The following is a 27,277-nucleotide window of genomic DNA, read 5'->3' as shown; positions in this document are numbered from 1 at the left end:
ATGATTTATTTTTTTTCAGAAACAACATAGCAAAGAAGCGTATTTTAGTCAATTGTATTTAGAACTTCATTGGATATTATTTTTATTATAGTATTAATTTCAAGTGTATTGAATAAATTGATTAAATAAAGACGAGCTAGTCAATCTTTTTACAGAGTAAATTGAGACTTGAATACTTTTCAAACTAACATATATATTCTGTTTTATAAGAGGTAAACTACATTCCTTAAATTAAAAAAATCCCAAAAGCAAACAACATGCTATTGTTTCAGATAAGAAAAATATTATTCTCTTCCGACTTTTATGTTTAATTTTCGTTTGCAGAGTTTTATTGGGCATTGAAAATTTTAGGTGTATCTGCCGTGTATTTCGCCATAGGTCTATGAATCGGTATCCGTATCTCTGTGGCTGCGTGTGTATCTGTATCTGTATCTAGGTCTTTGTACTGCGTGTGCCGTAATGAGCATTACCATAAAAGCGTCTTTTGTTTTACGACCGCATTGCGCGCGTGTTTACCGTAGAAAACAATGCCAATTTTATGACCCGGCAGAACCGCGTCCCGGCAGTCCAGCATCCGATACTTCACTGTTATATATATTTATATATATATCTAGTATTTAGTATACCTAACCCAAAGGTGACATCGAAACTAGAGCAATTGGGTCGAAAAAGGGACGCTGCATTAATTAGGTTTAAGGATCGCGGTGGAATGTGGACTGTATTACTTTCTTCGGGGCTATAAAACTCGGGGAATGGACTCAACTGGCGGCTCTTATCTAAATTAGGATGTTGCTTGTTTGCGGCTGTGTCTGCACATCGCCTGCACTATTTGCGTAGGTGTTTCATTTCCGTTTCACAATTTATCTGGCTGCGCACCTTTTCGCCGCCTCGAGATTTTCCTTTTCCCTTACTTTCACATGTGATTTTCTTTGTTGTCTTATCAGTTTTTGGCGCGTCAGTCGTCGTTTTCGTTTTTGTTTTCGTCATCGTGATTCACATTTTCCTCGTACTGTTTGCACTCGAAACTGCACTTTCCACAGGCGCTAAAGACGCTGCAGTTTTTCAAGTCGAGTTGAGTTGAGGGAATTTGGCGCATTTCGGGGTGCGTGCCTTATCGGAGACACTACGATATCGCATAAATCACAGCCTAGTCGCGCTTTTGCTTGATTATTTCCATTTTTATCTATAGTATTTCGCTGCGGTCTCGGCTATAAAGTTTCTGGTTTTTATCTTTGTGCAAACACGGGAAAGCAGCGCTATTAAGGCCCTGGCGACCTTATTTCCTCTGGCTCCAAGAAAACAGCGAATTCTATTCTTTTAATTAAAAAAGAAGGCAGGGAAGAGTCCCCTACCCCAAAGGCCAAACATTGAGGTCAGCATGGCAACATGGAATTTAACGTTGAAGGTATAGGGGTTTTAAATGGATTAAAGACCGTATTTATAGAATCTTAAAATTTAAGAATCTTATATACTTTGATTATTAGATTTTACCTTTTGCCACAAAATACTTTAAAAATGTTTTTAATTCTTTAGTTCATATAGTGAAATATACAATTTTAAACCCATTTAATACCTTTAGAAAAACATTATTAGTTCAATGGTGGCAATTAATTTAGAATTAACATTAAAATAGGAAACAGGAAACTTAAACTCTAACTATTTCATAAGTTTTAATGATTTTGACCTATTTTTTAAAAGGACCTACGTATTCGTCCAAAAAACAATAATTTCAACCAATTTTCTAAATTTGTTGACTTAAAATGTATACGCAATTTTGACTTGCCATTTATTCGCTTTTTATGTTATTTTCCAAACAAATTATTTTTTGGCTCAAATCGATTGGAGTCGCTTAATTGATTAATTAGGACCCCGGAACCGGTTTTCTCCCGCCAAACCTGTTTATGCAACCCCAAACTACAGAGGCGATTTCGAGAATGACCACCACCACCAGCATAGCCGCCCAATTTGATCATGCGAAAGAATGTTTTGTTCATCGCGAGATTTGTTGCCGTCCGCTCCTCTCAAAATACTCATGCAACTTAGCACATGGCTGCTAATTATTTATTCGTTGCCTGAAAAATTAACTTTCCAGCGTTCGGGCATTGGGCATTGTATGGTAGTTCGCCAGTGGCGACAACGAGACTGCTGCCAGTTTTATAAAGCCCAAGAAAAAAAAATGTGTGTGTTTTTTATCTACCTAACATATCTACCTATCTATCTAACAATATGTTATGGTCTGAGCCTGGGCCCAGAAGCCAGAAGCCTCCCAAAAACTCAATGACGAGCGTTGCGGCAGCCGAAAAGCTGTCAAATTGTCGAAAAAATTATTGTTATCGTGCTGCCGCGTTATTGAGTGGCCATGTTCACACGAAGCTCCAAGCTCAAGATACAAAAACCGCTACAGCTACAGATACAGATACAGATACAGCCGACAGAGATACATTTGTATCTACACATGTCCGTGCAAACAATTCAATTAATTGTTGTAGAGCGGAATATGTCACATCGGTTGTGGGATATGGATGGATGGTTGGGCGTATTTAGGGGGCGGTAAGGCAGTAAGCCCCGAACTTTTCGGTAGTTTATTGATTTACAAGCTCTGTGGCCCCCTATCGCAGATAGATGAAAGTTTATGGGTGGCGTCCACTTCGGGAACTGGAACTGAAACTGAAACTGAAACTGTATCTGAAACCAAAACTGGAACCGACTTATCGCGGTGGCGGCGTTGTGATTTTTGGAGTGTCGAAACGCCAAAGCAAATATGATTGGAGTTTTATTTACTCAGCCCACCGTCCGATTGGGTCTTAATTACTTCCGAAAACAATGACAACCGATGTCCAGTGGCGATAGTCCCCGAGCATTAATCAATTTACAACGAGATTTAAGCAATGGCATCGGTAAATAATAAAATAAATACAATTTGAATACCGGTTTGGCATTTTCTGGCTATCATTCATAAACTGTTGCCCCGGCTGACATGAAAATTAGCTCTTCAGCCAAGGCAGACAGATCGCAGAGATCGCAGTGATCGGAGGGTCCCAGCTTTAGGACTTCGAAGCAGTCTATGGCTTTGGAGTTGAAGTTGGAATTGGAGATGGAGATGGGGATGGAGATGGAGACCTGAAGAGCACCCGTCCCCATGGCTGTTGATCATGGTGATGACTGCGTAAAAACGAAAAGTAAAAACACCAAACTGGCACACAGCTTTAGATGCTTGAGATGTGTTGGCCGTTTGTGTTAATCCCATCAAGACCCAGCACATTATGAAGTAGCAACACCAGCAACAATAACAGCAGCACCACCGGCATCGACCTAGCACAAACTGGAGCTGCACTGGAAAACAATGTGCTTAATGTTCTCTTAGTTAATTGCAACTTAAATCTTTATCTACCACAAAAAAATCTAACCATTGAACTCGCAAAAGATATAGATACTAGATTTTGGCTTGTAGAAAAGTTTAAGCTATTAAAGGGATTACCAATACTGTGATTTAAATTGTGTCAGTTATAATAATTAATTAAATATATTTGAAAACTACATTTATTTTAATAGTCATAAGAATCAAATCTTACATTACACTTTTCACCTCAGATATTTAATAAATAAGTTAATTTGATTTAAATATAAACTCTGATTGATTTAGTGGCAATTAAAATTTAGAAAAGGGTCTGAGACAAAGTATGTAGTTTGAAAATTAAATTGAAATACAAATAAATGCATCTTATATGGAAGTTATATCGTTTACTAACAAAATATTAGTAAAATCTATGGTGTTATAGGTCATATGCAATGGATTTCTTTCTTTACAACTTTAAGTGAGATCACTGTTTAAATAGAAAATATGGCTTTCTCCTTGATAAAATCCCAAATTGCTAAAAATTTAATATTTTTTTCACTGTGTGGAACCTGAAGCTGCGACTGGAACCCGAAGTTGGAGTTGTAGTTGGAGCTGCATGTGGTGAGTGCTCATGTGCTCCATTGGAGGCTCCATCTCTACATCTCTACATCAACGGCACAAGTGACATAAGTGGCGCTTACCCGATGATGCGTGCGCATCCAACGAGCAGCCAAAAGTCAGTCCCAGAGCTCCATGGCTTGTCTTCATCGTTTTGTAAGAGTCATCACGATCATCGTCATCTTGGTCGTTGGTCGTTGGTCGTTGCCATCTGGTTTGGCGGCTCCCTTGGCTGATAAGAAACGTGTGATGTGCCATGGAGTTGTTAAATGCAGCGCCGCTGCTTCGTGTGTGGTCCATCCATCCATCCATCCATCCGCCCATCGATGGCGATTGATAAGAGAATTTTGGATATAGCTGGTCCATGGATTCATAACTGATTCTACTTGGTTTTTTGGTTTTTTTCGGTTTCGGTTTTTAGCCTGGTACGCATGACGTGACGGGCCGCTGACGTGCCAAGTGCCATCGAAAATGGCAAGTCATTGGCATTTCAACTGGACATTGGACATGCGGCACCCTTGTTAGCCCGAGCTGTCTCTGGGCTTCCACTCTCTCTATATCTGTGGTTGTTGTGTGTCGGTAAGGGCACATCCTTCGACGCATAACGCATAACGGGCTGAAACAGGATAGCCAACTCCAACTCCTCAACCTCATCCTCATCCTCCTGCAAGATGACGCAGCAATCGGAAAAAAGCGTTAATTTAATAATGGCCAAAATTGTTACATTAATTTGGTGCAATAAGGGAAACATGTATGTGTGGCACCTTTCCGGCACGGGAGTTATGTTTGCTTTCCTTGTCATTGCTGCCCATAATTGTTTCACTTGGCTGCACCAAAGTCAAAGCTACAAAGTCAATGACATCCAGAGCAAATAACCCAGGAGCCAAGAGCACGGCAAAACCGAAAGTTTAAATCAATCGATAAGTGAAAGGGAGGGAAAACTCAAGGAAAAACTACTGAGCGAAAAACTGGTACTCTTAAGGTAATGGAATAAAAGTTTTAAAAGGATAAGGTATACTTTGGAGTAATACTATTTATATAAAAATATTTATGAATTTAAAATCTGGGACATCAATAAGTGAAAGGGCGGGAAACACATTTACTATAAAGACAATGGAATGAAAGCTTACAAGAATAGGGTATACTTTGGAGTAATAATGTTTATGAAAAGACCAATTTAGGAAAAAACTCCTAGTATTACGACAAGGCATTTATAATATGCAAGCACATCATTTATGCTTAAAATATTATTTTTAAGAATTATTTTAATATTGGTAATTGATTTAATAAGGTAAAAACCTATAAAGGTGAGTAAACTGAAATAATTTTTTGATTTATAGTTACAAATTAAATTTTTAAAAACATCTTAAGAAAATCAATCAATAAGGTAGAAACCAAAGATTGAAATATCAGGATGCAAATTTTCGTTTCGCTAAAAATCAAGTGGCACTTAAGGCCCGTGACTTTTATTGCCGGCCACAATAATTTTTAAAAACATCTTAAGAAAATCAATCAATAAGGTAGAAACCAAAGATTGAAATATCAGGATGCAAATTTTCGTTTCGCTAAAAATCAAGTGGCACTTAAGGCCCGTGACTTTTGTTGCCGGCCACAATAATTTGCTAGACAAACAAAGTTCGCCGGCGGTGGGGCACAACACTTCATAAATAGTTTGCACTTGACAGCTACTGCAGCAGCCGTTGATTTGATTGCTGCCCCAAGCCCCAAGCCACCAGTCCCAAAGTCCCAGAGTCCCCCGGAATACTGGTGTGAAGTTCTTGTGATTCACTCGGTCGGTGCGAAATCAAAGAGATAGCCCAGCCAAAAGCATCATAAAAAGATGGTATGGTATGGTATGGCATCTTGTGTCCAGCAGCAACAGAGTTCATTGATTTTTCTGTTGGGCAACTCAATCAAAAATCAAAAAAGAGTAGAAAAAATAAAGAATCGAGACAGAAAACATAAAACATAAAACAAAACGAAGAAGTTGGGAAAACGCGCACGGCGGTGGCACTCTATTAGCACCTTTAAAGCACAATTTACAACAAACATTTACAACTGTCAATTGGCAACAAAGCAAGGGCCAAGAACAGATCTTGATCTGAGCCAAAGAAGAGATCGGTCAGCACTGAATTAAGGATACAGGTCACACGGGGAACAAAGGGACCGCCAAATCGAAATGAGATGGTTTTTGGGAACTGCCCGCTGACGAATCGCCGGCAATTTGTTAGCATTAAACAACAACTAAATGGGTGCCATTGATGAGAACGTGCAGCAAGAACCTTTCAATATACTATATGCACAATCGTATGTGTGTGAGGTGCAGTTTAAAAACGAAATTAATAAAAATTTCACTTGAATTGACAAAGTGCCCGAACGCCGTGACGTTCAACTGACGACAAGTGCCACTTGACAAGCTGCCGAACTTGAAATTTTATTATTATTGTATTTCCCTCGCTCGGCAGCTCAATATTTCATTGTTATATAGAAGTCTGACTCCTTGTCTGGCTCGATTCGCTGGCTAACCGATCTTACCTGTCCTCCACAGCTGGCGATTAATCTTGACATTGAGTCGCAGTACCCAGATGCAGAGACAATAACCCATTGGCATATATAAATTCGATGACAATAAATAATTTAGCCATACCATAATGGGGCTCTGATGATGAGTGTTTAGCCGGTGAAGAGGAGACTATATCCCACACTTTGGCCACTGGCCATGTTGCATGTGAGATCATTATCATATGAGCTCACGTGCAGAGCACGCGGCCGATGTACTATTCTATTAAAAGACAAGTGCCAGGACATGCAAAGGGATGTACAAATAGATTCCCAGGCCAGCAGAACTGGTGCTTCACGACAAGTGCAGGTCATCATAATCATCGGCATCATCATCGACATCATTACAATGAACCGCAACTACTTTAATTACACTGCTAGCCGCAGGCCAAACTACACTGACATACACAATTTTAGGGCAATGATTCCCAAGTAAATAAGATGGAAAACCTAGTGGATGACATACAGATATTTAATATTTATCTTTCTAATAAAAACAATTTTGATAAACAATAACAAAAAGGAATCAAAAGCCATTTATTTATATAAAAATTATATTTCTGTTTTAGATAACAAAAAATTATTTGGATTTGGTAGAAATACAATTTTATTCAGCCCTCTCTTTTTTAGAGAGTTACAAACTTAACTTAATTGGTATTTGAGAAAAAATCATTAAATACAAAAAAAAAATTGTAATAAAATAATATTGTTAAATGTTATCAAACAGATAAATGTCTTCTAATCTATAACCTTAAAAAGAATGATATTTTACTAAGTTTTTATGAAATGCTTCCCCAGCCCCCAAAAAATCCCTGAAAAAGACACACAACCTAAAATTTAAACAAATTTCCTATGTAGCTAAGTGTAAGCTGAGGTTAATAACTGTAGCATGCCGTGGGCGTAGGTCGAGGGGGTGGGCGTGCCCGCTCGTCAATTGTAATGCAAAGCGCGCGCGCGTGTGTGCGTGAGTGGTGTGCCAGAATGTGTGTAAGTGTGTGTAAGTGGAGTGGACTTCCAAGCAGGATCACCTCGGGCGTATTGCAAAATTCACTGCCATTCAATGGCAAAGTTGAGCGTCTCGCCGCTCAAGTGCCAGCCCGCCGGGCTATTGACAGAAATCAAAACGGTCCAAGTTGGACGGGCTCAGTGGGATCTGGCCAAATGGCAAGCGTTGCCCGGATTTTCATCTTCCCTTCCAGATGATGACGTCGTCGGTTGGCGGCTTATCACGGCATCAAAACAAATTCGTTTGAAATTAATGCGGAGATTTGCTTTCATTAGGCGGCTTGCCGGGTGCAAAATGTAACTGTTACAGGGCAAACACAATGGAGAAACCACCAGCCCAACACGCTGACGATTCTGAGCTGCGGCTAATCCCTAGGCCAAACTTTTGGCTGGTGGAAGAAGTAAGGTCGTTCCAATTTTCAAAACTACCCATTCCCATTCCCATTTTCACCCCCACCGACACGAGGCCCTCAATTGTTAACATGCCACCCATTCAACCCTCCACTGATAAAAAATGGAATAGTAAAAATAAAAATATCTGGCTATTGATTCCAATTATTTTTCATATTTAAATGTAATGCATATTAAACTGTATTAAATTAGTTAAATTAATGTTTAAAATAAATTACATTTAAGTTTAGAATGGTTTAAGAACTTTAAAGTTGTGTTTTTTGCCTTCATCCTTACGGAATACATAGCACTATAATAATTACTAAGATAGTAATTTTCATTACAGCAATTTTAAACAATAAAAATTGTATTTTTAAGACAGGGCTAAGGGTTTATATTTATATAACATTTTCAGATATTAAAATGTGTTCTGAAAAGAGTCAAATGATATATTAAAAAATGTTATTGAATTTAAGAGTGTTAGGTACCCAAATATGATATTTAGAGCAAAAAACATTTAATTTATCATAAAATACTTTGGATTTACTGCATTTTTTATCAGTGTGTGCGGAATCGCTTTATGGGCTGCGTCATCGCTTTGCATTTCGGTGGAAGAAGAGTTGCTCCTAATGTGACAGTTTAATTGCAGGTGAGGTTCGTAGGTCGCGTGGCCAGGGAAGCGACGCTGATGCAATTAGACAGCCAACGACTTTCCCATTGTCCTGCCGTGACTTCTTCACTGGGCGGGATGTGTGCGGGTATCCTGGGCTTCCTCGTATCGCATTCCGTGTCCGGTAGATTCTGTTCTATGGAGTCCCATTGTGCGGGTGCAGTGCGGCGTACCTGGATAAAGCTCTTTTCTGGCTCAATTGAGATGACTTTGTAACAGATTTTGGCAAGGCCTGTTGGAGGTGTTGCAATTAGTAATTGGTTCGGTTCCAACATTTCATTGGACAAGCTAATCTGTTTATAGACGACAATCCCTAAACAAAAAAGTATATTGTACTCTTTCAAAAAGCGTCTACATGTACAGCTCGAAATAACAAAAACCTATTAAAGATTTTTAGGGTCACTAAAGATTTGTTCCTTCTTTTTTTGGATTACCCCTTTAAACGTTCCATTCTAGACGATAATGATAGAAGAAGCAAATATATACACACATTGGAACCCAGTGAAGATTAAGCCAAACTAGTGGGCGATTATAAATTTCTCAACCCTGAAAATACAATTTTTGTAACAAAATTTTGTTAAAGAATCATGACTTAATTAAATATTGTCTAATATAGTCGCATGAAAAACCAGCCAGTTATAAATCAGTCAGTGACACTTTTCCCTGGGGAAAGCTAAGGTCAATTAACCCGTCGTTATTTTTATAAACTTATTCTCAGGGACTCGCCCTCACGGCCAAATAGATCAAAGGCGTTCCCCTGCGTCGAAAACCCCAGTGCAGAACTCTTCTACCCCTGCATCCTCTGTACCCCAGAAACTCGACCAACGACCGAAAAAAAAGTTTCTCACATTACATCACGGACCAGCGAGGACGGCTAAAACAACAAGGACAACTGGAGCGCTCTAAATGGACACCGAACAACATCGTTTAATATTGATGGACATTGTTTGAGGTCTTTATGATGGGAAAGTGAGGCCATCGCTCAGCCACTGCCTACGCTTGTTGTTGTGGCTGGTGTTGTTGCTGGTGCTGCCGGTTCAAGTGAATATTTAATTAAATTGTTTTCTAATAACCACGCGCAACTTTGTTGGACGCGAAACACGCGTTCGCAAGCGGCGGGCGGCGGCAGGACACGCGGCAATCGGTCCGCTACTGGGCCAGGACACACCTTGTTGTGCCAACAACATTAGCAGGGGCCAAAATAAAAAAAATAAAAAAAAATGAATGGAAGCAAACTTCAGCTAGCCGCAGTTGATATACCCTTGCAGCTATTACAAAAATTATGTATATTTTATAGAGACAATAAACAATAAACAAATATATAATATTAAAAACATTTAAACTGCCGGTTTTCGTAGTTCTAAAATAGTACACTATTACTACATCTCGAAGTTTATTTGTGTTTATTAAAAAACGGCGAAGTTTTTAATTATTTATATATGATAAATCGTCTGATTTTGATAAAGTGTTGTCTAGACAACTTTAAAACTGAGAGAATAGTTTGTGTAGAAACAAACGGTTCGATAAACGGACAAACGAACAGACGGACAAATGGGAAAACGGACATAAAGATGATGATCAAGAATACATAATAATATTATAGTGTCGGAAATGTCTTTAATACTGCGTTCTAAACTATTGAGTAAAATTATAAAACCCTCTGCAAGAGTATACAAAAAACGAGAGCGAGAACGAAAACGAAAACGAGAGCCACCCTTTTTTTGCTGCGTATCCTGGTTCTAATTTTCCAAATTACGCACCATCAATCATCGAAAGCTTTGAAGAACGTCGAAGTGGATGATGTTGATGATGACGTTAGAAACTACCTCCACCCATAGGGGTAGGGCCATCCACCCAATCCCAATCCGATCCCCTGGCGCAATCACTTGAAGCCAGCGACGTTGTGGCAGCCGCAAGAAGAAATTAAATTAAACTTCAAGTGGCCGCAAGGACCTGCTGCAACCTGAATCCACCATCCTGTATCCTCCATCATCCATCGTGAAACCCGTAGCCCGTAACCCGTAAGCCGTAACCATGGGAAGCTGTGCCGCTCCTGCTGTTTTCCAACGTAATTAACGCTAATTGCGTTTGGGTCATAAGCCGGACTTTTTGACTTTTCCACGTGTTTTTCGGATTGTCCAAAGGATTTTCCCACCTTAATCCTCAACCCGAGACTGTGTTTTTGTTATGGCTTGACTTTGGCTGACAAAAATATTTGCATTGCATAAATAAGCAATAGATAATGCCGACGATCGGAAGTGATTATTATTATTATTTATGAGTTTTCTTGGGAAACAGAATCTGCTGTCCTGAGTCCTAATCTTGGAAATACTTTAAACTGCGGTGGTTAGATAACTCAACTGACTCCTACTACATCTGGTAATTGAGATTGTACTCCGGCTAATGAAAAGCGGTCATTGTGATGTGGAAGTGGCCAAATTGACTGGACAGTGGAAGGCTTTGGGGGAGGCAACGGCTCAAGGATTAATATCACAGTGCAATTAAGAGCTCAATCACAGTGACTCGACGACTCGGGTCTTGTTTGCCTCTCTCTGATTACATTTATGAAATTATTATTGATGTTTGGCAGTGACCACCACCGCCCCAGTGTCCACTCTTTCCCACCATTCCACCACCCCACCGTCTAGCCCCATCATCCACCCCATTTCTAATTTTGTTGAGTAGCTCTAACTCCGATGGCTCGGACATTGCTTTGGACAGCCCACAGACAGGCCATTTTGATTGAAATGCAGACACAAAATGCTGGCAGGCGGCCATTATGTTTAAGCCAGTCCCGATCTATACATAAGTATGTCCAAGTGCGTAAGCACAGAAGGGGACACGTTATTAGATTAGACTGATTAACTATTTCAAATAATATTGAAAACCCGTTTTAAAAAAATTCTAATTAAGTACAAAATGTATTTCAAATTTATGAACCAAAATAAGCCAAGCCCACGAAGTACTTTTAATTTGATTGACTTTATCAACACAAATTAAAGATTATTGTTTAGAACTCAAAAATATGGGTTTTTGAAATGTAAATAGATTCTTATAAATTGTTAGTGAGAAAGATGAATAAATTTATTTGTCATTGCAATTTTCGACTAGGTAAACTTAAACAAACGAATTTTAAAGTAAAATGTTTTTAAGGTGTATTTACAATATTAATATAAATATATATATCGAAATAAATCTAATCTGTGCAGCAAACATTCCGTTGCATATAAAACCATTAAATTTTAATAAGATTTATCAAAAACTTATCAATTAGTACAACGTGATATCTTCTTTTAAGAATCACATAAAACGTATTCGAGTTCTCAAATTGATAAATCCAATTTAAATTGGCATAAAGCCTTTTAATAATTACAAGGTGGTTGTACAAAGCATTCCAATGTTTCTACAATATAGCACCCCATTGGTTTGCATCGTTATCGCTATTGTTTTGACCGCAGCTGTATGTGCATCCCATATCCCCTCACACTAATCTGAACTATGTACACAGTTGATTTGCCTGCCACTCACCCACTCGCGCTACCATTTCGTCCACATCCTCCCCATGGATTCCCCTGCATAAGGCCACATATGATTTCATTCATATGCAGAAGAACTATGCTCCACCCTGCTCCTCCCAACAAGCCGCTCATTGATTTGCAATGCCTAAAATGTTTCAGCCTGATGATGGGTCTGCCCCATACCACTTCTAATGCTCCCCCTGAAATCACCCATTGCTGTTGCTGTTCCGCTCTGCCTGACTGCCTAACTGCCAAACATTCCCAAATGCCGAAGTGCGTGTGTGTGTGTGTGTGTGTGTGCTGTGTTTGCCATCGTTTTTGGAAATATTATATGCTCATACCTCCGTTTTCGAGTAAATTGTGTAAATATTTGCGCTCGTAAGTGGATTGGAGATGGATGAGTCTATCAACAGAGAAGTCGGCGTCGGCAGCACCGTTGGCATCGCCATCATCATATGCGTATGGGTTGGCACTCGTATTCCGCACCCTTAGTTACCCAGTTATCCTCCCTCTAGGAGATGTTTCTCCAAATTCTCCGTTGGACCAAAGCCCACTTGCAGCTTGTTGCATTTTACAGAATTGGTACTCTTCGGCAGCTCTTCAATCTGACAAAGAATTTATTTCACTATTACATTGAGAGCAACTTACTTAGTGGGTCTAACAAAAGGGCAAGACGTAAACAAAATCAGCCTCATTTAGTGGCCTTCTTGCCAGTTTCCTTCTCTGGCTCACTTTCCGTGGTCTCATCCTCGTCTTCATCATCATCATCATCGTCTTCATCGCTCTCATCCTCGTAATCCCCATCGGATTCATCGTCATCATCATCATCACCGCCGTAGGAGTAGCCTCCGCTGGCTGCACCGCCATAATAGCCACCACCACCGCTTCCACTGGCTCCAAAGTAGCCACCATATCCCTCCTCATCATCGCTATTGCCACCCTGTTGCTGGCGTCCAAACTTATGCGAACGCGTTGACATGCTCAGGTCCTTGGTCACCGAGGTGTCGTAATTGCATTTGGGGCACGGAATGGCCTTGTTCTTGTCGTACTTGAAGCCCTTGCGGCGCACATGATCCTCGCAGTAGCAGGTCTTGCAGCGCAGGCAGGAGTACTGACCCAGTTTGTTGCACGACTGGCACTTGTAGTTCTCGGACTCCAGCACCTGGAAGGGATGGAAGACGAGTTTTAAAAACGATTCAAGAAAGAGTAACTAAAGCTGGTTGTAAACGGTGCAGCTGGGAACTTTTAGTCTTGATTTAACGACTACTAATTCTCGTTAGGCAACTAGAACCACTCTTAAGCTTTGGGGAAAGATGTAGATTAAGATTTGTTCCTTAATCTCCCGCTCGCACTTTACTCCGAAACACATCAAAAGCTTTTAACATTTTGGGATACTTAAAATCTATTGTTTACAAATGCATACACAATATGAAAAACATTGAATCATTTTCAAATCTAGAATACTATAAATTTAAGATCACATCTTTAGAAGGAATTCGACATCTTTGAAAATTTCTTTTTAACAACATGCCTAAGCACACATTTAGAAGTTTGACGCCTCTTAAGATTTCTTGTTTAAAAGTAAAACCCGGACTGCCCCAAATAGTTACTTAGGTTCCTAGCCAAGAAGCCCCACAACCGCTGCATCGTCTACAACCTGGATGGGGTTACCCACCTGACAGCTGGCCTGGTGCTCGAACTGGTCGTCCTCGCACAGGAATCCGTTGCAGAAGGAGCACTTGAAGATGCGTCCGCCGTGCTCCCAAACGCCCCGCTCGCACTCCAAACAGGTTGCATTCTGCAACGGACACGTGCAGGCGTGATTCTGCAGGCACTTGCGTCCGTGGCACACCCACGCCTCGCAGAAGTCGCAGATGGCGCCCACCATCCCAAGGCCGGTGGTGTACACCCCAGGATGCTTGACCACACAGTCGCCGGTCTTCAGCATGCACTTGATCTTGCCGCACTGGGCGCAAATGGGCAGTCGCTGGAGGCTCTGGCAGAAATAGCAGAAGGCCCGCGACTTTTGCTTCTTCTCGCACTTGTCACACTCCATCGGCGCGTTGCAGGGCACATCCGCCAACGGGGTCTCCCTGCTGCGGATCTCCTTGAGCCGCAGCTTTTGCTTCTCGGCCTTTTTGCGCTGCCCCGTTTTCTTTTTCGGCATTTTTGCTAAAATTTGAGAAATTTATTTTCCTTACGTGTGCGGCAGTGTGGCTGCAGCAGGTGCGGCAAAAAATACCATATAAAGCTTTCTAACGGATAGTCAGTATTTTTCATTGCAAACTGATATTTAACCAATGGTCACAACAACGCTAAATAACATTTTCTAGAGTTGCCATAACTTTCCCAGAAGTGGCATAAATAGACGGTTCGAGATACAGTTTTAACTTAAGCTTGTTTTGTTAATTAAGAATAATTTATTTAAATAAATAATCACTACAGCTATCGAATAAATAGCTGAAAAAGTTATACAATTAAAGCTAAACTATACAGTTATAACCATAACCATGTTATAAATATTAACTTCTTGCAATAATAGGGAATAATGTAATTGGAGAGTATATATGCGATGTGAGGTATATCTGTACCGTCCTGAAAGAAATACAGTTAATAATTGAAAAATGGAACTCTTTACTGTTTGAACTATCGTGAACAAATTATTCCTCCAAAGTATTTTTCCAAAGTAGACAAAGAAAAAATTAAGAGACCAAAATATTTTTGTTAAATTAAAAACAAATGTTGGTGGAATGTAGCTATTAGAGGTTGATTTTTAGCAATCGATTTCCAGCAGGTATTTCAGAAACTATGAGCATGGGTCCCTCTTAAAATTATATACAACGTTTAATTGTCACTTTTCCTTACATTGTAACTTTCAAAAGAAAAGACAGCTTGAGACAGGGGATTTACTCCACTTTTACAAAGAAAAAACTGTGCAAGTGCAAATAAATAAAACGCATAAGAATAGTGAAATGGGCGGCCACGACAACTGGAACCATAAACGCAATTCCAACAGCCATAGCGACGATGTGAGTACGAACAAATTCTTTGCATTTTAAAGGCAGATTCCTTTAATTTTTAAAACATGTTGTGCAAAAATGGTTTACATTTCTTCATTTTGGCAATCTGAAAGAACAGCTTAAAAATAAATTTATTTATTTACGAAAATTTGTTGGGCCGGTTAAGCTTGAAACAAATATAGCTTTTTGCTCATGCGGATGGTGTAGGCCCTAGATAAGAACCGCGATTCTGGTGTTGATATTTGCAGTTTTTATTTCTTTATTAATTGGTACCGAACAAACGTTGCTTCCTTGTCATATTTTATACTTATATTAAGCTCTTTAATAATATAAAATAAACTCGGTTATATCTATCAGTGCAAGCGTTTGATTAAAGGGACCATGACATGTTTATGCAAATATATGAAACAAAATCAATTTTTTTCCAGAAAATATTATTTATTTATAGGTTATATATAATGCAGCTATTGGCTTAGTTTTGTATTGGTTTAGCAGTGCAATAGAAATAGAGCAACTTTTTTGGGTGACCGTTTATTAAAGTTCAACACTTGTTAGGGATGAGAAACTATCGATGAAGCCAACGTCCCGATTGTTCAAAAACATCGAAGTTGGCATCGACCCTTCGCCATCTCTAATTTTCAATTTTTTTCAACGAGAGTGGTTGTGTCAGGGGACTTTCTCCGTTTTGAAAAGGGAAAAAGAGTCAAAGTACAGCTAGCAAACTCTTAAAAACAGTAAAATGGTGAACAATTCGAACCAGAACGGCAATTCCAACGGCCACGATGATGTAAGTACCCGCATATATAGGAATAGAAAAGGCAATGCGTGCTGGTGTCTCACCTCTCCGGCCGCCATTTTGAAAATTACGCATGTGTCCCATGGGGGCAGAAGAAGTGAGGTTAGGCTTGAAGGTGAAAAAATCAATAACTTACGACTTCGCTTAGGATTCCATCACCGAGCCGGAGCATATGCGGAAATTGTTCATCGGTGGGCTGGATTACCGCACCACCGATGAGAACCTGAAGGGTCACTTCGAGAAATGGGGCAACATCGTGGACGTGGTGGTCATGAAGGATCCGCGCACGAAGCGATCCCGTGGATTCGGTTTCATTACCTATTCCCATTCGAGCATGATCGACGAGGCCCAGAAGTCGCGTCCCCACAAAATCGATGGCCGCGTGGTGGAACCCAAGAGGGCTGTGCCCCGCCAGGACATCGATTCCCCGAACGCCGGCGCCACCGTCAAGAAACTGTTTGTCGGCGCCCTCAAGGACGATCACGATGAGCAGAGCATCCGGGATTACTTCCAGCACTTTGGCAACATCGTGGATATCAACATCGTCATGGACAAGGAGACGGGCAAGAAGCGCGGTTTCGCCTTCGTGGAGTTCGACGACTACGATCCCGTCGACAAAGTTGTTTGTAAGTAGAAGAAACTATTGTAAAACCTTATGAAACCTGGTACATTAGGTCTACTTTAAGATATAGTTATAATCATAGGAAGATATCCATCATATGATAATAGCAACGTTTAGAAGATACCCTCTTTTGAAGATATACAAATCAAATAGACAAAAATCCTTTTATAAACAACATTTTAAAATTAATATTCAAGTGATTATATTATAGTTCCCCTTTGTTTAAAATAGATCGTGTGTTGCTTATGCTTTATGATAAAAAAGTGCCACGTTTTAAGATACATTATTAACCAGAACATCCATTTCTTAAGATGGAGATCATACAGATGATACAATATTCCCACAGTCCCAGCTCCGCATAGCAATGTTTGATATGTTCATGCGGCGTTTGCGACTGTTAGATAAAATTAGGCTCATATTATATCTTTGTTGCCTGCTCACCCTGCATGTGCAGTCGATGAAAACGTATGCGCCACAATTGCCTTCTGGTTAAAACAACCCCTAATTATATGCTCAGACAGCACTGACAAATTGACGGGCTTCATATAAACGCCCGGGCAGTTTTCCTTTAAACGCTGTTAGACAAATCATAGCGTCGGCTAAGCTATGTTATGCGAATGTAAATTATAACCCAATTCAGTTTAACACGCAGCCTCGTTACAATTGCATTAATTAGATCAGATACACAGTCCCAGCTCCGCATAGCAATGTTTGATGAGCTCATGCGGCGTTTGCGACTGTTAGATTAAAACCCAGCCAGTATTATATCATTGTTGTTGGTGTTTTGCTGTGCACCAACGATGAAAGAGTATATGGCACAAGACCACCTGGAAAAAGAATTTAAATTACAAATCAGATCACAGTACTGACAAATTGTCGGGCTTGAATCCGATGCCTGGATAGTTTTCCTTTAAATGCTGTGAGATGAATAAAAGCGTCGGCTAAGCTATGTTATGCGAATGTAAATCTTGACCCTATTCAGTATAACACGCAGCCTCGTTACAATTCCATCTTTTAGACCCCTTTTCACAGTCCCAGCTCCGCATAGCTATGTTTGATGAGCTCATGCGGCGTTTGCGACTGTAAGATTAAAACCCAGCCAGTATTATATTATTGTTGCTGGTGCTGTTTCGTGCACCAATGATGAAAGAGTATATTGCACACTACCATCTATATTAACACATCATCAGGAACTATTGCTTATCTTGTTTAGAGTTCGAAAGAAACTTCATAACTTTAACTACACAGTACTGACAAATTGACAGGTTTGAAACAAACGCCTGGATGGTTTCCCTTTAAATGCTGTGAGATTAATAATAGCGTCGGCTCAGCTATGTTATGCGAATGTATATATAAATCCTATTCTGTCTAACACGCAGCCTCGTTACAACTTAGAAAAGTTCTCTCTCCCATAGTTGGACTCTATGTGACTAGAAATAACTCTATGGATACTGATAAATATCTAGGCACTAGCAATATTTTAAATAAAACTGCAATTCCACAGTCCCAGCTCCGCATAGCAATGTTTGATGTGCTCATGCGGCGTTTGCGACTGTAAGATGAAAACCCAGCCAGTATTATATTATTGTTGCTGGTGCTGATTCGTGCACCAATGATGAAAGAGTATATGGCACACTTACCTCTGGATGCAGCAATTGTTATTTATTTTTGGACCAATTATTAATAGCTTGTTTCTTCTACCCTTTGCAGTGCAAAAGCAGCATCAGCTCAATGGCAAAATGGTGGACGTGAAGAAGGCCCTGCCCAAGCAAAATGACCAGCAGGGAGGCGGCGGTGGAGGTGGACGTGGGGGTCAGGGAGGTCGTGCCGGTGGAAACCGCGGCAACATGGGCGGCGGTGGCGGCAACTACGGCAACCAGAATGGAGGCGGCAACTGGGTAAGTATAATTAAATGGGTTTCCACTCGAATTGTGATTTCTATAGCTGGTTAATTCGACCTTGCAGAATGGCGGTGGTAACAACTGGGGCAACAACCGCGGAGGCAACGATAACTGGGGCAGCAACAACTTTGGCGGCGGCGGCGGTTACGGCGGTGGCAACAACAGCTGGGGCAACAACAACCCGTGGGATAATGGCAACGGCGGCGGCAACTTTGGCGGTGGTGGTGGCTCTAACTGGAACGGTGGTGGCAATGACTTTGGTGGCTACCAGCAGAACTATGGCGGCGGTCCTCAGCGAGGTGGCGGCAACTTCAACAACAACCGCATGCAACCCTACCAAGGAGGTGGCAACTTCAAAGCAGGTGAGCCCGAGAACACTCTGTATTAACACCAGATAACGAGACACAGTACCCTGACACCTAACTGTTAGAACGTCGATAGAGTTTGGCAGTTAGCTTATTGAAATGCTGTGAGATTAACTGACGATGGCCATCGCTATGTTATGCGTATGTAAGATAAACCCAATGCAGCGTAACACGCAGCCACGTTACAGTTTTGAAATAGCCATAGCCACTAGTATGGATTAGTTGTTAGAGGAGTAAGACAAAGATTGGATGTTTTCCTAACGATCCTCCTGGGTTTTCTTTTAGGCGGTGGCAATCAAGGCAACTATGGCGGCAACAATCAGGGCTTCAATAACGGTGGCAACAACCGCAGATATTGAGAGACATACCAGACGAGGTGAGACACTTCTATTACCACCATTAACACATAGTTATAGTCCAAGGCGAAGTTAGACCATTAACCAACCAACAACTAACCCGTATGACCATTAACCTTTGGCTTGATTTGACAAGAGTTTGTCGTTTTTTTTGTTTTTTGTTTTTGTTTCAAACTAGCGCCCTTATCGGCATTTTTGGTAGTCTGTAACAGCATCTCTGGGACTGAAAAGCAAAACCGGCTCAGACAGTCCGACCCACGTCAACTCAACAACCTAAATTAAGCCTTACGTATTTACTCTTTAAACGTATTTAGCGAACAAAACCAACCCATCATCCAATTAAGAAACCCTCTTTTGCATACCAATTGTTTTAAATAACGTTTCTCATTTATCGACATTTTATAGGTGATAATGTAAAAGTCGCTCAGTATAAGCCCAAAATTCAAAGTCAAGTAAACGATACGCAATTCAATGATCAATAACGAGTATGAACGCACGTTCGTTCATAGACCTAAGAAGTTTTCCGAGCACCACAAACCAAACCAAACCATACATGACAGAGAAGAGAAGAGAAGAGATTGATCAGGATCAGTGCAGTGCAGTGCAGTGCAGTGCAGTGTAAGGAGTTTGGTTCAGACTTGGATTAGAACAGAAAAAGAGAAATATCAGTACCAGAACCAGACCAGTGCAGTACAGTGCAGTACAGTGCAGTACAGATCAGAGCAGTGTGTGAGCTAAGCAAAAGAGACTTACAAATCCAAATCATTCAGAGAGATATCGCACACAGCAAGTGGCAGTACACGTACACAGCAGCTGGCCAGGATTCCGTTCGATTTGTGTTTGCACACGGTGATTGGTGATTGATTGACTTTTAAGGCGCATCGAAAACTATCCAATTACCCATAGAATTGTAATCTTATCTCACATTGTAGCAAACCCACTCTTAAGTAACATTGTAATTAGCAACAAGCCGACAGGCCAAACATTTGTATCTCCACACAACAACCGACCTATATAAACGCAGCCATATAAACGAATCAGCTATATATGTAAAATTCAAGGCGGCAGCCGAGAGAGATATGTGTTTGTTTGTATCTAGACAGCTCCTCCAGCCCATCGGCCGCCGACAACTTTTGATAATCAGTGCAGAAAACACAAAATATAAAAAAAATGTATTACCATTTATGACTTCACTAGACTAAGTTCTCATAGATTTAAATCGAGTAGAGCGTGCGGCGATCTTCAGCAGTCGCACGCTGCCCTAGACTTAATTATTTACTATTCAAGTTCTAAGCGAACTTGACGGTGTGTGGAGGAACCTAGATACTTAGATTTCTTTGTAAGTGTCTCGACATGGAATTAACCTATCCCCGCTGTTTAGATGTAACCAATGATCAACAAACAACACTTAATGTAATCTATACCTTTTAGCAAGCAGTCTGTCTGAGGTCAGCGCAATTATAATTAACAAAATTTACATTTTAATGTAGCGAAAAAATATAAGATTTCAAATATACACAAGTGTCCAGCAATTGATGTAAACTTCGAGCGAACAACCGAACCAAATTTTAGCTATTCAGCTAAGCCTAAGCCTCGTAGTTTTGTATTTATTTTTGTAGCAGCAGCAGCAGAAGGATCTCGATCAGAAAAAGAGGAGTATTGGAGAGGTAAAAAAAAGGAGCAAGCAAGCAAGTAGGACCAAGTCCAAAAGCCAGCCAAAATCAAAGCAATTGTTACCGTAGCGTTTGTTGTGGGCGGGCCATTAACATCATTCGATTCGAGAGTTTTCTTGTTACGCGCTTAACAGGTTTCATTCTCCCCGTTTATTTGAATTGCAATCGCCCACACCGCCTGTACACCATGTCATTTACAACCATGTATATTATTGTAATTTCTGTTGCAAGTTGGCTGTGAAAAGTATGCGGAGCGCTGAAAGACGGCCGCCGCGCTACTAAGCAGCCACGGATCTTCGCCTCCGCTCTTGCTTGTAACCTCCTCCGGCCATGGGACTCGATTCCTCCCGTCCTGTGTCCCTGATACAAAGGGTAAGTAATCGTCCGCAGACCCCAAAACTGGCAAAAGTTGTAACTTTCAGGTGGTGATGGTTGTCGTTGTCTGGTCGCAATCGAAGATGAAGGAAGTCCCAATCCAAAGCGGCGTAAATATACAACTAATTTTTATTTTTGATTTTACCACGTATTTAATTTCACGTATTACATTTTTTTAATAAACAAATTGCTGAACTTATCTGAATGATTTTTATTTCAACGGTTCGGGGTTTTTTGAATTTTAAATAGCGCAAGTGTGTGAACACTGGGGCATTATAACAGTGCTGCGCTACCGTTAGCAGTGACAATATAACAGTTTTCTTTGCTGCTAACAGCACTAAATTTTGTTCATAAAAATATTAAAAAGGAAAAACTGGCACTTAAATAACAGCACGAAAAATTCAACTCGAATTTCTGTATTAAAATCAAGTGGGATTTGATTGCAAGAAGCTCAAGTGCACAAAACAGCCTTTCATTTGGATGTCCGTCACACTTTGACTTTGTTACATCAAAAAATGGCCGTAAAAAAATTGAATTTATTGGAATCTTTAATTTTTTTTTCAAAAAGCTAAGAATGACGAACTGTTTTAAAGTTAAGTTAAGCTGGCATTAAAATGTTCAAAAATAGGTTTGGAACTGAATGTAAAATTGTCTAACAGAGGGCAGTGTATTGCTGTTGAATTGGTTCGAGTCTGTGCTAAACGAAATTAATTATTTCGCGGTATATTTAAGCGGTCGCAGTGCGGTCTCACTAATTGCATTTTTTGGGGAGGGGGCGTTAACTTGCGAATTAATGACTCTAACTAACTAAGAAACCAACAAGAGACCCCCAAAATGGACTCTACTGCCACTCGGACGCTGCCGTTTGTGTATAGATACAAAAACCATGAAGGCCAAGACTGCGAATCACGGCTGGACATCACATTTCCCTTCGACCAGGAGAATTTGGAGGAGTGTATCACCCAGTTGATGGCTCCCAACCAGATGGATCCCATGATGCGGTATCTGGACGAGAATGTCAGTAAGTATTGGTGGGATACTGGCTTAAAGCGACCTTCCTAAGAGATATAAACCTAAACAACAGATCTGGAGAAGCAACTGCAGGAGTTCGTGGACACGGAGCAGCAAAAGTTCCTGGATGACCAGGCCGAAAGGCTGCTTGAACAGGCGGTCAACGATGAACTGGACGTGGAGGCCATTGTGCGGGACACGGAGCGACTGTACAAGGAGGAGCTGCTGCAGTTTGCCGATCGCGTGGGTCCCAGCGATGCGGACATCTTTGCCCAGAGTTTCCACCGCCTGGTGCACTCCTCCTCCCTGGAGGAAATCCTCAAGCGGGAGCGCACCTACGCCAAGGTGGTGGCCGACATGACCGAGCACATGGACAGCGAGGTGGAGACGCTGAACAACTCGCAGCAGCAGGAGATGGACAGCCAGATCAACCAGCTGGACATCACCACCACCTCGGAGGATATCAATAATCTGCTGGCGCAGCAGTACACCACACAGAATTTCGTGCGCAAACGCTATGAGTCGGAGCTGGAGGCCATGATGGGGCATCAGAAGAACGAGTATCGCGACTGGATTACCAGCCAAGTAAGCCAGATGTTTCAGGTGTCGCCGGTGGCCACGCCACTGGGCAATCGCTCCTCCATGTTCGTCTCACAGCAGCCGTCGATGGAGGAGAGCTTCACCATTCACCTGGGCTCCCAGCTGAAGCACATGCACAACATACGCATCCTCAGCGCCAATGTCACCGAGCTCTGTAGCCCGCTGCACGCCGAGGAGAGTCTGAATGGCCTGAACATGGCTCTGGGCCTGTACTCCAGCTCCTTGTGCGGCGTCGTCGTGCTGACCCCATCGATTCAGGCCCAGGCCAACAAGAATATCATTAAGAATGCCAACAAATCCACCGAGTTCCATTTCGAGCAGATCGATGTTCAGCTGGAGAAGATCGAGAAGCAGATTAAGAACCTGAGCACGGCGGGGGATTCCATCGGCAGTAGCAATAGTAACAGCAGTGCCGAGGGCAGTGCCACACCATCGCCCACCAAGAAAAGCGTGCCCAGACTGAAAACGGGCGATTTCTTCATCACCAAGCACTCGAATCTCTCGCAAACCCATGTCATATTCCACCTGATTTCGGATGAGCCCATCAACAGTCCCAGTGAGATCAACTCCAGGCATCCTGTGATCTTGGGCCTGCGAAATATACTGAAGACAGCCAGCAGGCATGACATAACCACGCTGACCATTCCGGCTCTTTTACGGCATGAGATGAGCGAGGACATGACCGTGCAGTGGTGCATCCGCAGGGCGGAGCTGGTTTTCAAGTGCGCCAAGGGATTTATGATAGAATCTGCATCTTGGGGAGGCGCCGAACTGAGGTGGGTTATTGGCAGAGTTTGAAAAATTGCGAGCAAGCAAGCAAAAGCATAGGATTTATGCTGTGCTGTGAAAGCATAGCAAAAGCAGAAAAATCTGTTCTATTTTGCTGGCTAAGCTAAGTTAACAGCATTTTGAACTCCTAAAAGCAATAAACAATGTTATAGTTTCTTTACCCTTTTTTCATTAGTTTCAAGCTCTGAAATGTATTTGCTGTTGCTTTCAAAGCTTTCACAAAAAATCAGAAACATTGCTTTTGCTTTTGTTCATATTGCTTTTGCTTTGCATTCGGCTTTTAAAAGGTTGTCAGAAAAGCAAAAAATGTAAAGCATTGACTGCTTTTTCAAACCCTGTTTTTTTTTTTTGCTGTTAAAGCTTAAAGATTGTAATTAAATTAATAATTCCAGCACCTTACAATTGCTACTGCCTGATGACATATCGGAGAGCCTATTCACCACGTTGGCGGGAATGGTTCCTAGTGTTTTCCATGTGGCCAATCCCAAGATACTTGTGGACACCAACAAGTAGACGACTGCATCAACATTCCTCAAAGAATATTTAAAAAAGACTTTAAATTATTTGTATGAATATACAGTTTATTCAGATTCAGAGTTATATATGTATGTATATGCTTCGTTAATCGTCGCTTCGCTCAAAAAGTGTTTTTTTTTTGTTTTTTAACTTCCAAAAACACACTCAGAATTTTCTGTAAATGTTCCTGTATCAATTTTTGTCAATAATTCATCGCAACCGTTTTCAAAACTACAACACTACAATGTATAAGTACATATTCTCATATATATAGTTATATGTTAGGTATAGGTATCATGTGTATATTACTTCCAAATGTAAATGTTTATCTTTGGTTTCGACCCCTCATGCATTTTGTGTGTAATGTGTGTATCTCTGCGGATTGTATTTTAGTCTGTTCGGTTATCTGTTATCTGGTTATAATTATGATACTTTGAATAACTCTGATTGGTAACTTGTAAATATGCTTTTGAAATATATATATTTATGTATCTCTAAACAATTGTATTCTGCGGTATTTTATAGGTTTTGTTTAACAATTATTTAGGTTCTGTTCTGTTCATTAACATATTTCGCTGTTCGACTTTTCTTCGTTTATTTTTGTTTTGTTTTCCTTGGTTTTAGCCCAGTGCGTTGTTTGCTGCGTGATTGTGATTTGCTGCTTTGCAGTGGGGAGTAGAGTTTCAGAAAATATTTTATTGGTTTTTTAGTCCGGCTTAAGGGTTACATAAAATTAGTGACAAGTGTTAAGGTACAGGAACGGACCGTTTTGAGTTTTAGGTGCGAGCAATATAATACACATATATCAATCATTTCTCTTGGATCTCTTGCGTGCCATTAAAAGCACTTTATGGGAAAGGATAATGGATAATGGGTTTTTGGTACTTTGGGGTACTGCATTTGAAAAAATTGACAAACAGCGTAATTAAGTATTAAAGTAGCAAGTATAAATAAATTACATTTCTATAGCCGTCCGCCTATAAATGCGCATTGGAGTAGTATGGCTTTCAGAACTTTATCCCCTTTATTTTTTGGGAAGCTCGGTTTCAGCTCAAATTATATTATCGTTAAATTATAAGCCATTGCGCTCTGTCTTATGCAAGGTGATTTAATAAATACTTTTAAATTAATTCTGAGAACAGTGTTGTGATCTGAGCCCTCTTAAGTATACATTCGTGTTGTGATCTATTTAAATTTCGTTAGTTTTTTCGCTACTTTGAAGAAGAATTCTGCCTACAATTCGCATGCCAAAATGGTAATGAAGTACTCTATATATGGGGTTTTAGCTTAATACTTGGCTCGTGCCTTAAACTACTTTGTATGGGTAGTAATATGCCTAAATATATTTAGTTAAATCAGAATACATATTAAAAAAGTTTACTAAAATTGAAACTATCACAAAAAACAAATACTTTATCAAAAAGTACAATGGTATACAAAACTCAAATAAATTATGGGTGTAAGGGTTGAGTATGCAAGTGGGTGTTGGTTGGTGTGTAAAAGGAGTGAGTTTAATTTGTAATCCGGCTATTTTTCCCGTGCTTGCGTTTACATTTGACTCTCCTTGCGCCACTGGAACGTGCCGGACTTGACGCCAATGCTGGAGGAGCCCTGGTTGCTGCTGGAGGAGAGTATGTTATTGGTGCGTCGGATCAACTGGGAGGCGGCATCGAAGCGACTGCGGATGAGCCGCATCGCCGGGTTACTGGATACCCCACTGCGCTTGCTTTTGCTGTGGGCGAAGAAACATAAGAACGAATAAGTTATTGGGTTCGGTAAATCGACTTTAAAATAGTTCTACTCACCTCGAGGAGCTGGGCTGGTTTTCCTTGAGGTTGCCCAGAATAATACGCATGTGCGTGTCGCGGGCGAAGTGATTATCCGGCAGCTTGGCCCCTCCGCCACTGCTTGTTCCGGCTCTCTCATCGTCCACGAAGGCATTCAGACCTGGTAGTTGGCCGGGTGAGCTCAACTCGCTGCTGGGAGAATGTGGGGGCGTGGCATACAGTGGCGACATGCACTCCATGTCGTACATGTCCGCCTCGTTGGTCATATTGGTTGCTAATTGGTGATAAGTCAAGTTAATTTGGCATTTGGGTGGTTCGATTAAGTGCACCTACCAAGCTGATGCTCGCTGAGATCGGGCAGAACCTGCGAGTGCCGCTGGGCACCTCCGCCGCCTCCGCCACTGGACTTGTGCCCAGCTGCTCCTGAACTGGAGGCGTGCTTCGAGTTTACCATCAGATTGTTGCGTGAGCTGAGTTTGCTTTGTCGCTGCAATTGCTGGGTGAAGGTAAGCGGCGCTTGCTGTGGGGAGATTATATGGTTATAGATGGGCTTACAGAGTTAAAATAACAAGACAACAAGCTATAGTCGAGTGTTCACTTCTGTTAGATAGCAGTTACTTAGGGGCTTTATGTGGCGCCATCTGCCGAACTGCAGGGCCACGTTTTTTAAATATGACGTCATATTTAAAACTTTCCTAGTAACTTCTAAAATAATGGTTAGATCTGAATAATTTATGGTGTGTCGATAGATATTGGAAAACTGGACTCTACTGTGACAGAATTGTGTGACTTGGGGGTGTTAGAGTGTGCACTGTCAAATTTTGAAATAAACTTGCGTTTCGTAGGTATTCAAAGAATCTTTTTGTTAAATCCCAAGTCTCTGGACTGGCATGGCCATTGAGTCTGAAAGTCTTATACGCTACCTTATTCTTGGTACATACTTTTCAAGGAGTACAACATACGCTTTAAATCTAAATCAGTTACTCACATCATTGCTGCTGCCTGTGGACTGACTAGAGATGACGCTCTTGCGCTTATGCAAACTGCTCGTATCCGACTGCATGGTGTTCTGATAGAAGTTGTTCGAGCTGTGCGTGGAGCTGGAGGCATTGAGCACGTGCAGGTGGCTGCCATTGTGCACCGTGGCCGTGGTGGCCGCCGAGCAGACCGACGTGGCGGAGGCGTGCGCCGGATAGGGAGCCAGATTCTGGTGGAGCGGCAGTGCCGGCGGCTGGTCCGGAGATCTCAGCATGCTGGCATGGGCATGGAACTTGGGTTCGTTGGGATTGCTAGCTTCATCTAGATAAGGGGGATAGGTTATAGGGAAAAGCGTTAGTAACAGAGCAAGAGGCTTCTCCTGCGGTGGACT

At 41.2% G+C, this 27,277-nt stretch overlaps 4 protein-coding genes across 11 annotated transcripts in view; 2 read left to right on the top strand and 2 right to left on the bottom strand.

Moving 5' to 3' along the window:
* Positions 1–12,666: 12,666 nt before the first annotated feature.
* LOC128258370 (zinc finger protein 330 homolog) lies at positions 12,667–14,342 on the bottom strand. The gene is made up of 2 exons (XM_052989959.1): positions 13,773–14,342; positions 12,667–13,259 (listed from the first exon to the last, which is right to left on the bottom strand). The coding sequence occupies exons 1-2, from the start codon at positions 14,262–14,264 to the stop codon at positions 12,789–12,791; spliced, it is 963 nt and encodes a 320-aa protein (XP_052845919.1). The 5' UTR covers positions 14,265–14,342; the 3' UTR covers positions 12,667–12,788.
* A 608-nt stretch (positions 14,343–14,950) lies between these two features.
* Positions 14,951–21,318, top strand: LOC128262104 (heterogeneous nuclear ribonucleoprotein A1). Of its 7 annotated transcripts, none has more exons than XM_052996188.1 (6): positions 14,955–15,126; positions 16,062–16,539; positions 18,246–18,433; positions 18,501–18,798; positions 19,087–19,177; positions 21,062–21,318. In XM_052996188.1, the coding sequence occupies exons 1-5, from the start codon at positions 15,070–15,072 to the stop codon at positions 19,158–19,160; spliced, it is 1,095 nt and encodes a 364-aa protein (XP_052852148.1). In that variant the 5' UTR covers positions 14,955–15,069; the 3' UTR covers positions 19,161–19,177; positions 21,062–21,318. The 7 variants fall into 7 exon arrangements, with proteins under 7 accessions (XP_052852131.1, XP_052852148.1, XP_052852157.1 ...); XM_052996197.1 differs by lacking the exon at positions 21,062–21,318 and adding an exon at positions 19,336–19,554; XM_052996181.1 differs by lacking the exon at positions 21,062–21,318 and adding an exon at positions 19,563–20,689 and having other exon boundaries at positions 14,957–15,126.
* A 595-nt stretch (positions 21,319–21,913) lies between these two features.
* On the top strand, positions 21,914–24,205 carry LOC128252566 (protein C12orf4 homolog). Its single transcript, XM_052980359.1, has 3 exons — positions 21,914–22,226; positions 22,290–23,592; positions 23,998–24,205. The coding sequence occupies exons 1-3, from the start codon at positions 22,040–22,042 to the stop codon at positions 24,116–24,118; spliced, it is 1,611 nt and encodes a 536-aa protein (XP_052836319.1). The 5' UTR covers positions 21,914–22,039; the 3' UTR covers positions 24,119–24,205.
* The window catches only part of LOC128252565 (ankyrin repeat domain-containing protein 50), a 29,803-nt gene continuing 26,691 nt past the window's right edge, over positions 24,166–27,277 (bottom strand). For both annotated transcript variants that reach the window (XM_052980356.1, XM_052980357.1), the window contains 4 exons: positions 26,897–27,207; positions 26,242–26,428; positions 25,927–26,182; positions 24,166–25,853 (listed from right to left, as the gene is read on the bottom strand). In XM_052980356.1, the coding sequence (XP_052836316.1) occupies positions 25,670–25,853; positions 25,927–26,182; positions 26,242–26,428; positions 26,897–27,207 (938 nt within the window). In that variant the 3' untranslated portion in view covers positions 24,166–25,669. The remainder of the gene's footprint in view (positions 25,854–25,926; positions 26,183–26,241; positions 26,429–26,896; positions 27,208–27,277) is intronic.

The sequence above is a fragment of the Drosophila gunungcola genome, chromosome 3R (assembly GCF_025200985.1).
Source record: "Drosophila gunungcola strain Sukarami chromosome 3R, Dgunungcola_SK_2, whole genome shotgun sequence".
NCBI classification, from domain to species: Eukaryota; Metazoa; Arthropoda; class Insecta; order Diptera; family Drosophilidae; genus Drosophila; species Drosophila gunungcola.
Note: the sequence above shows the minus strand (reverse complement) of the source record. Positions and strands in the feature narration are given on the sequence as shown.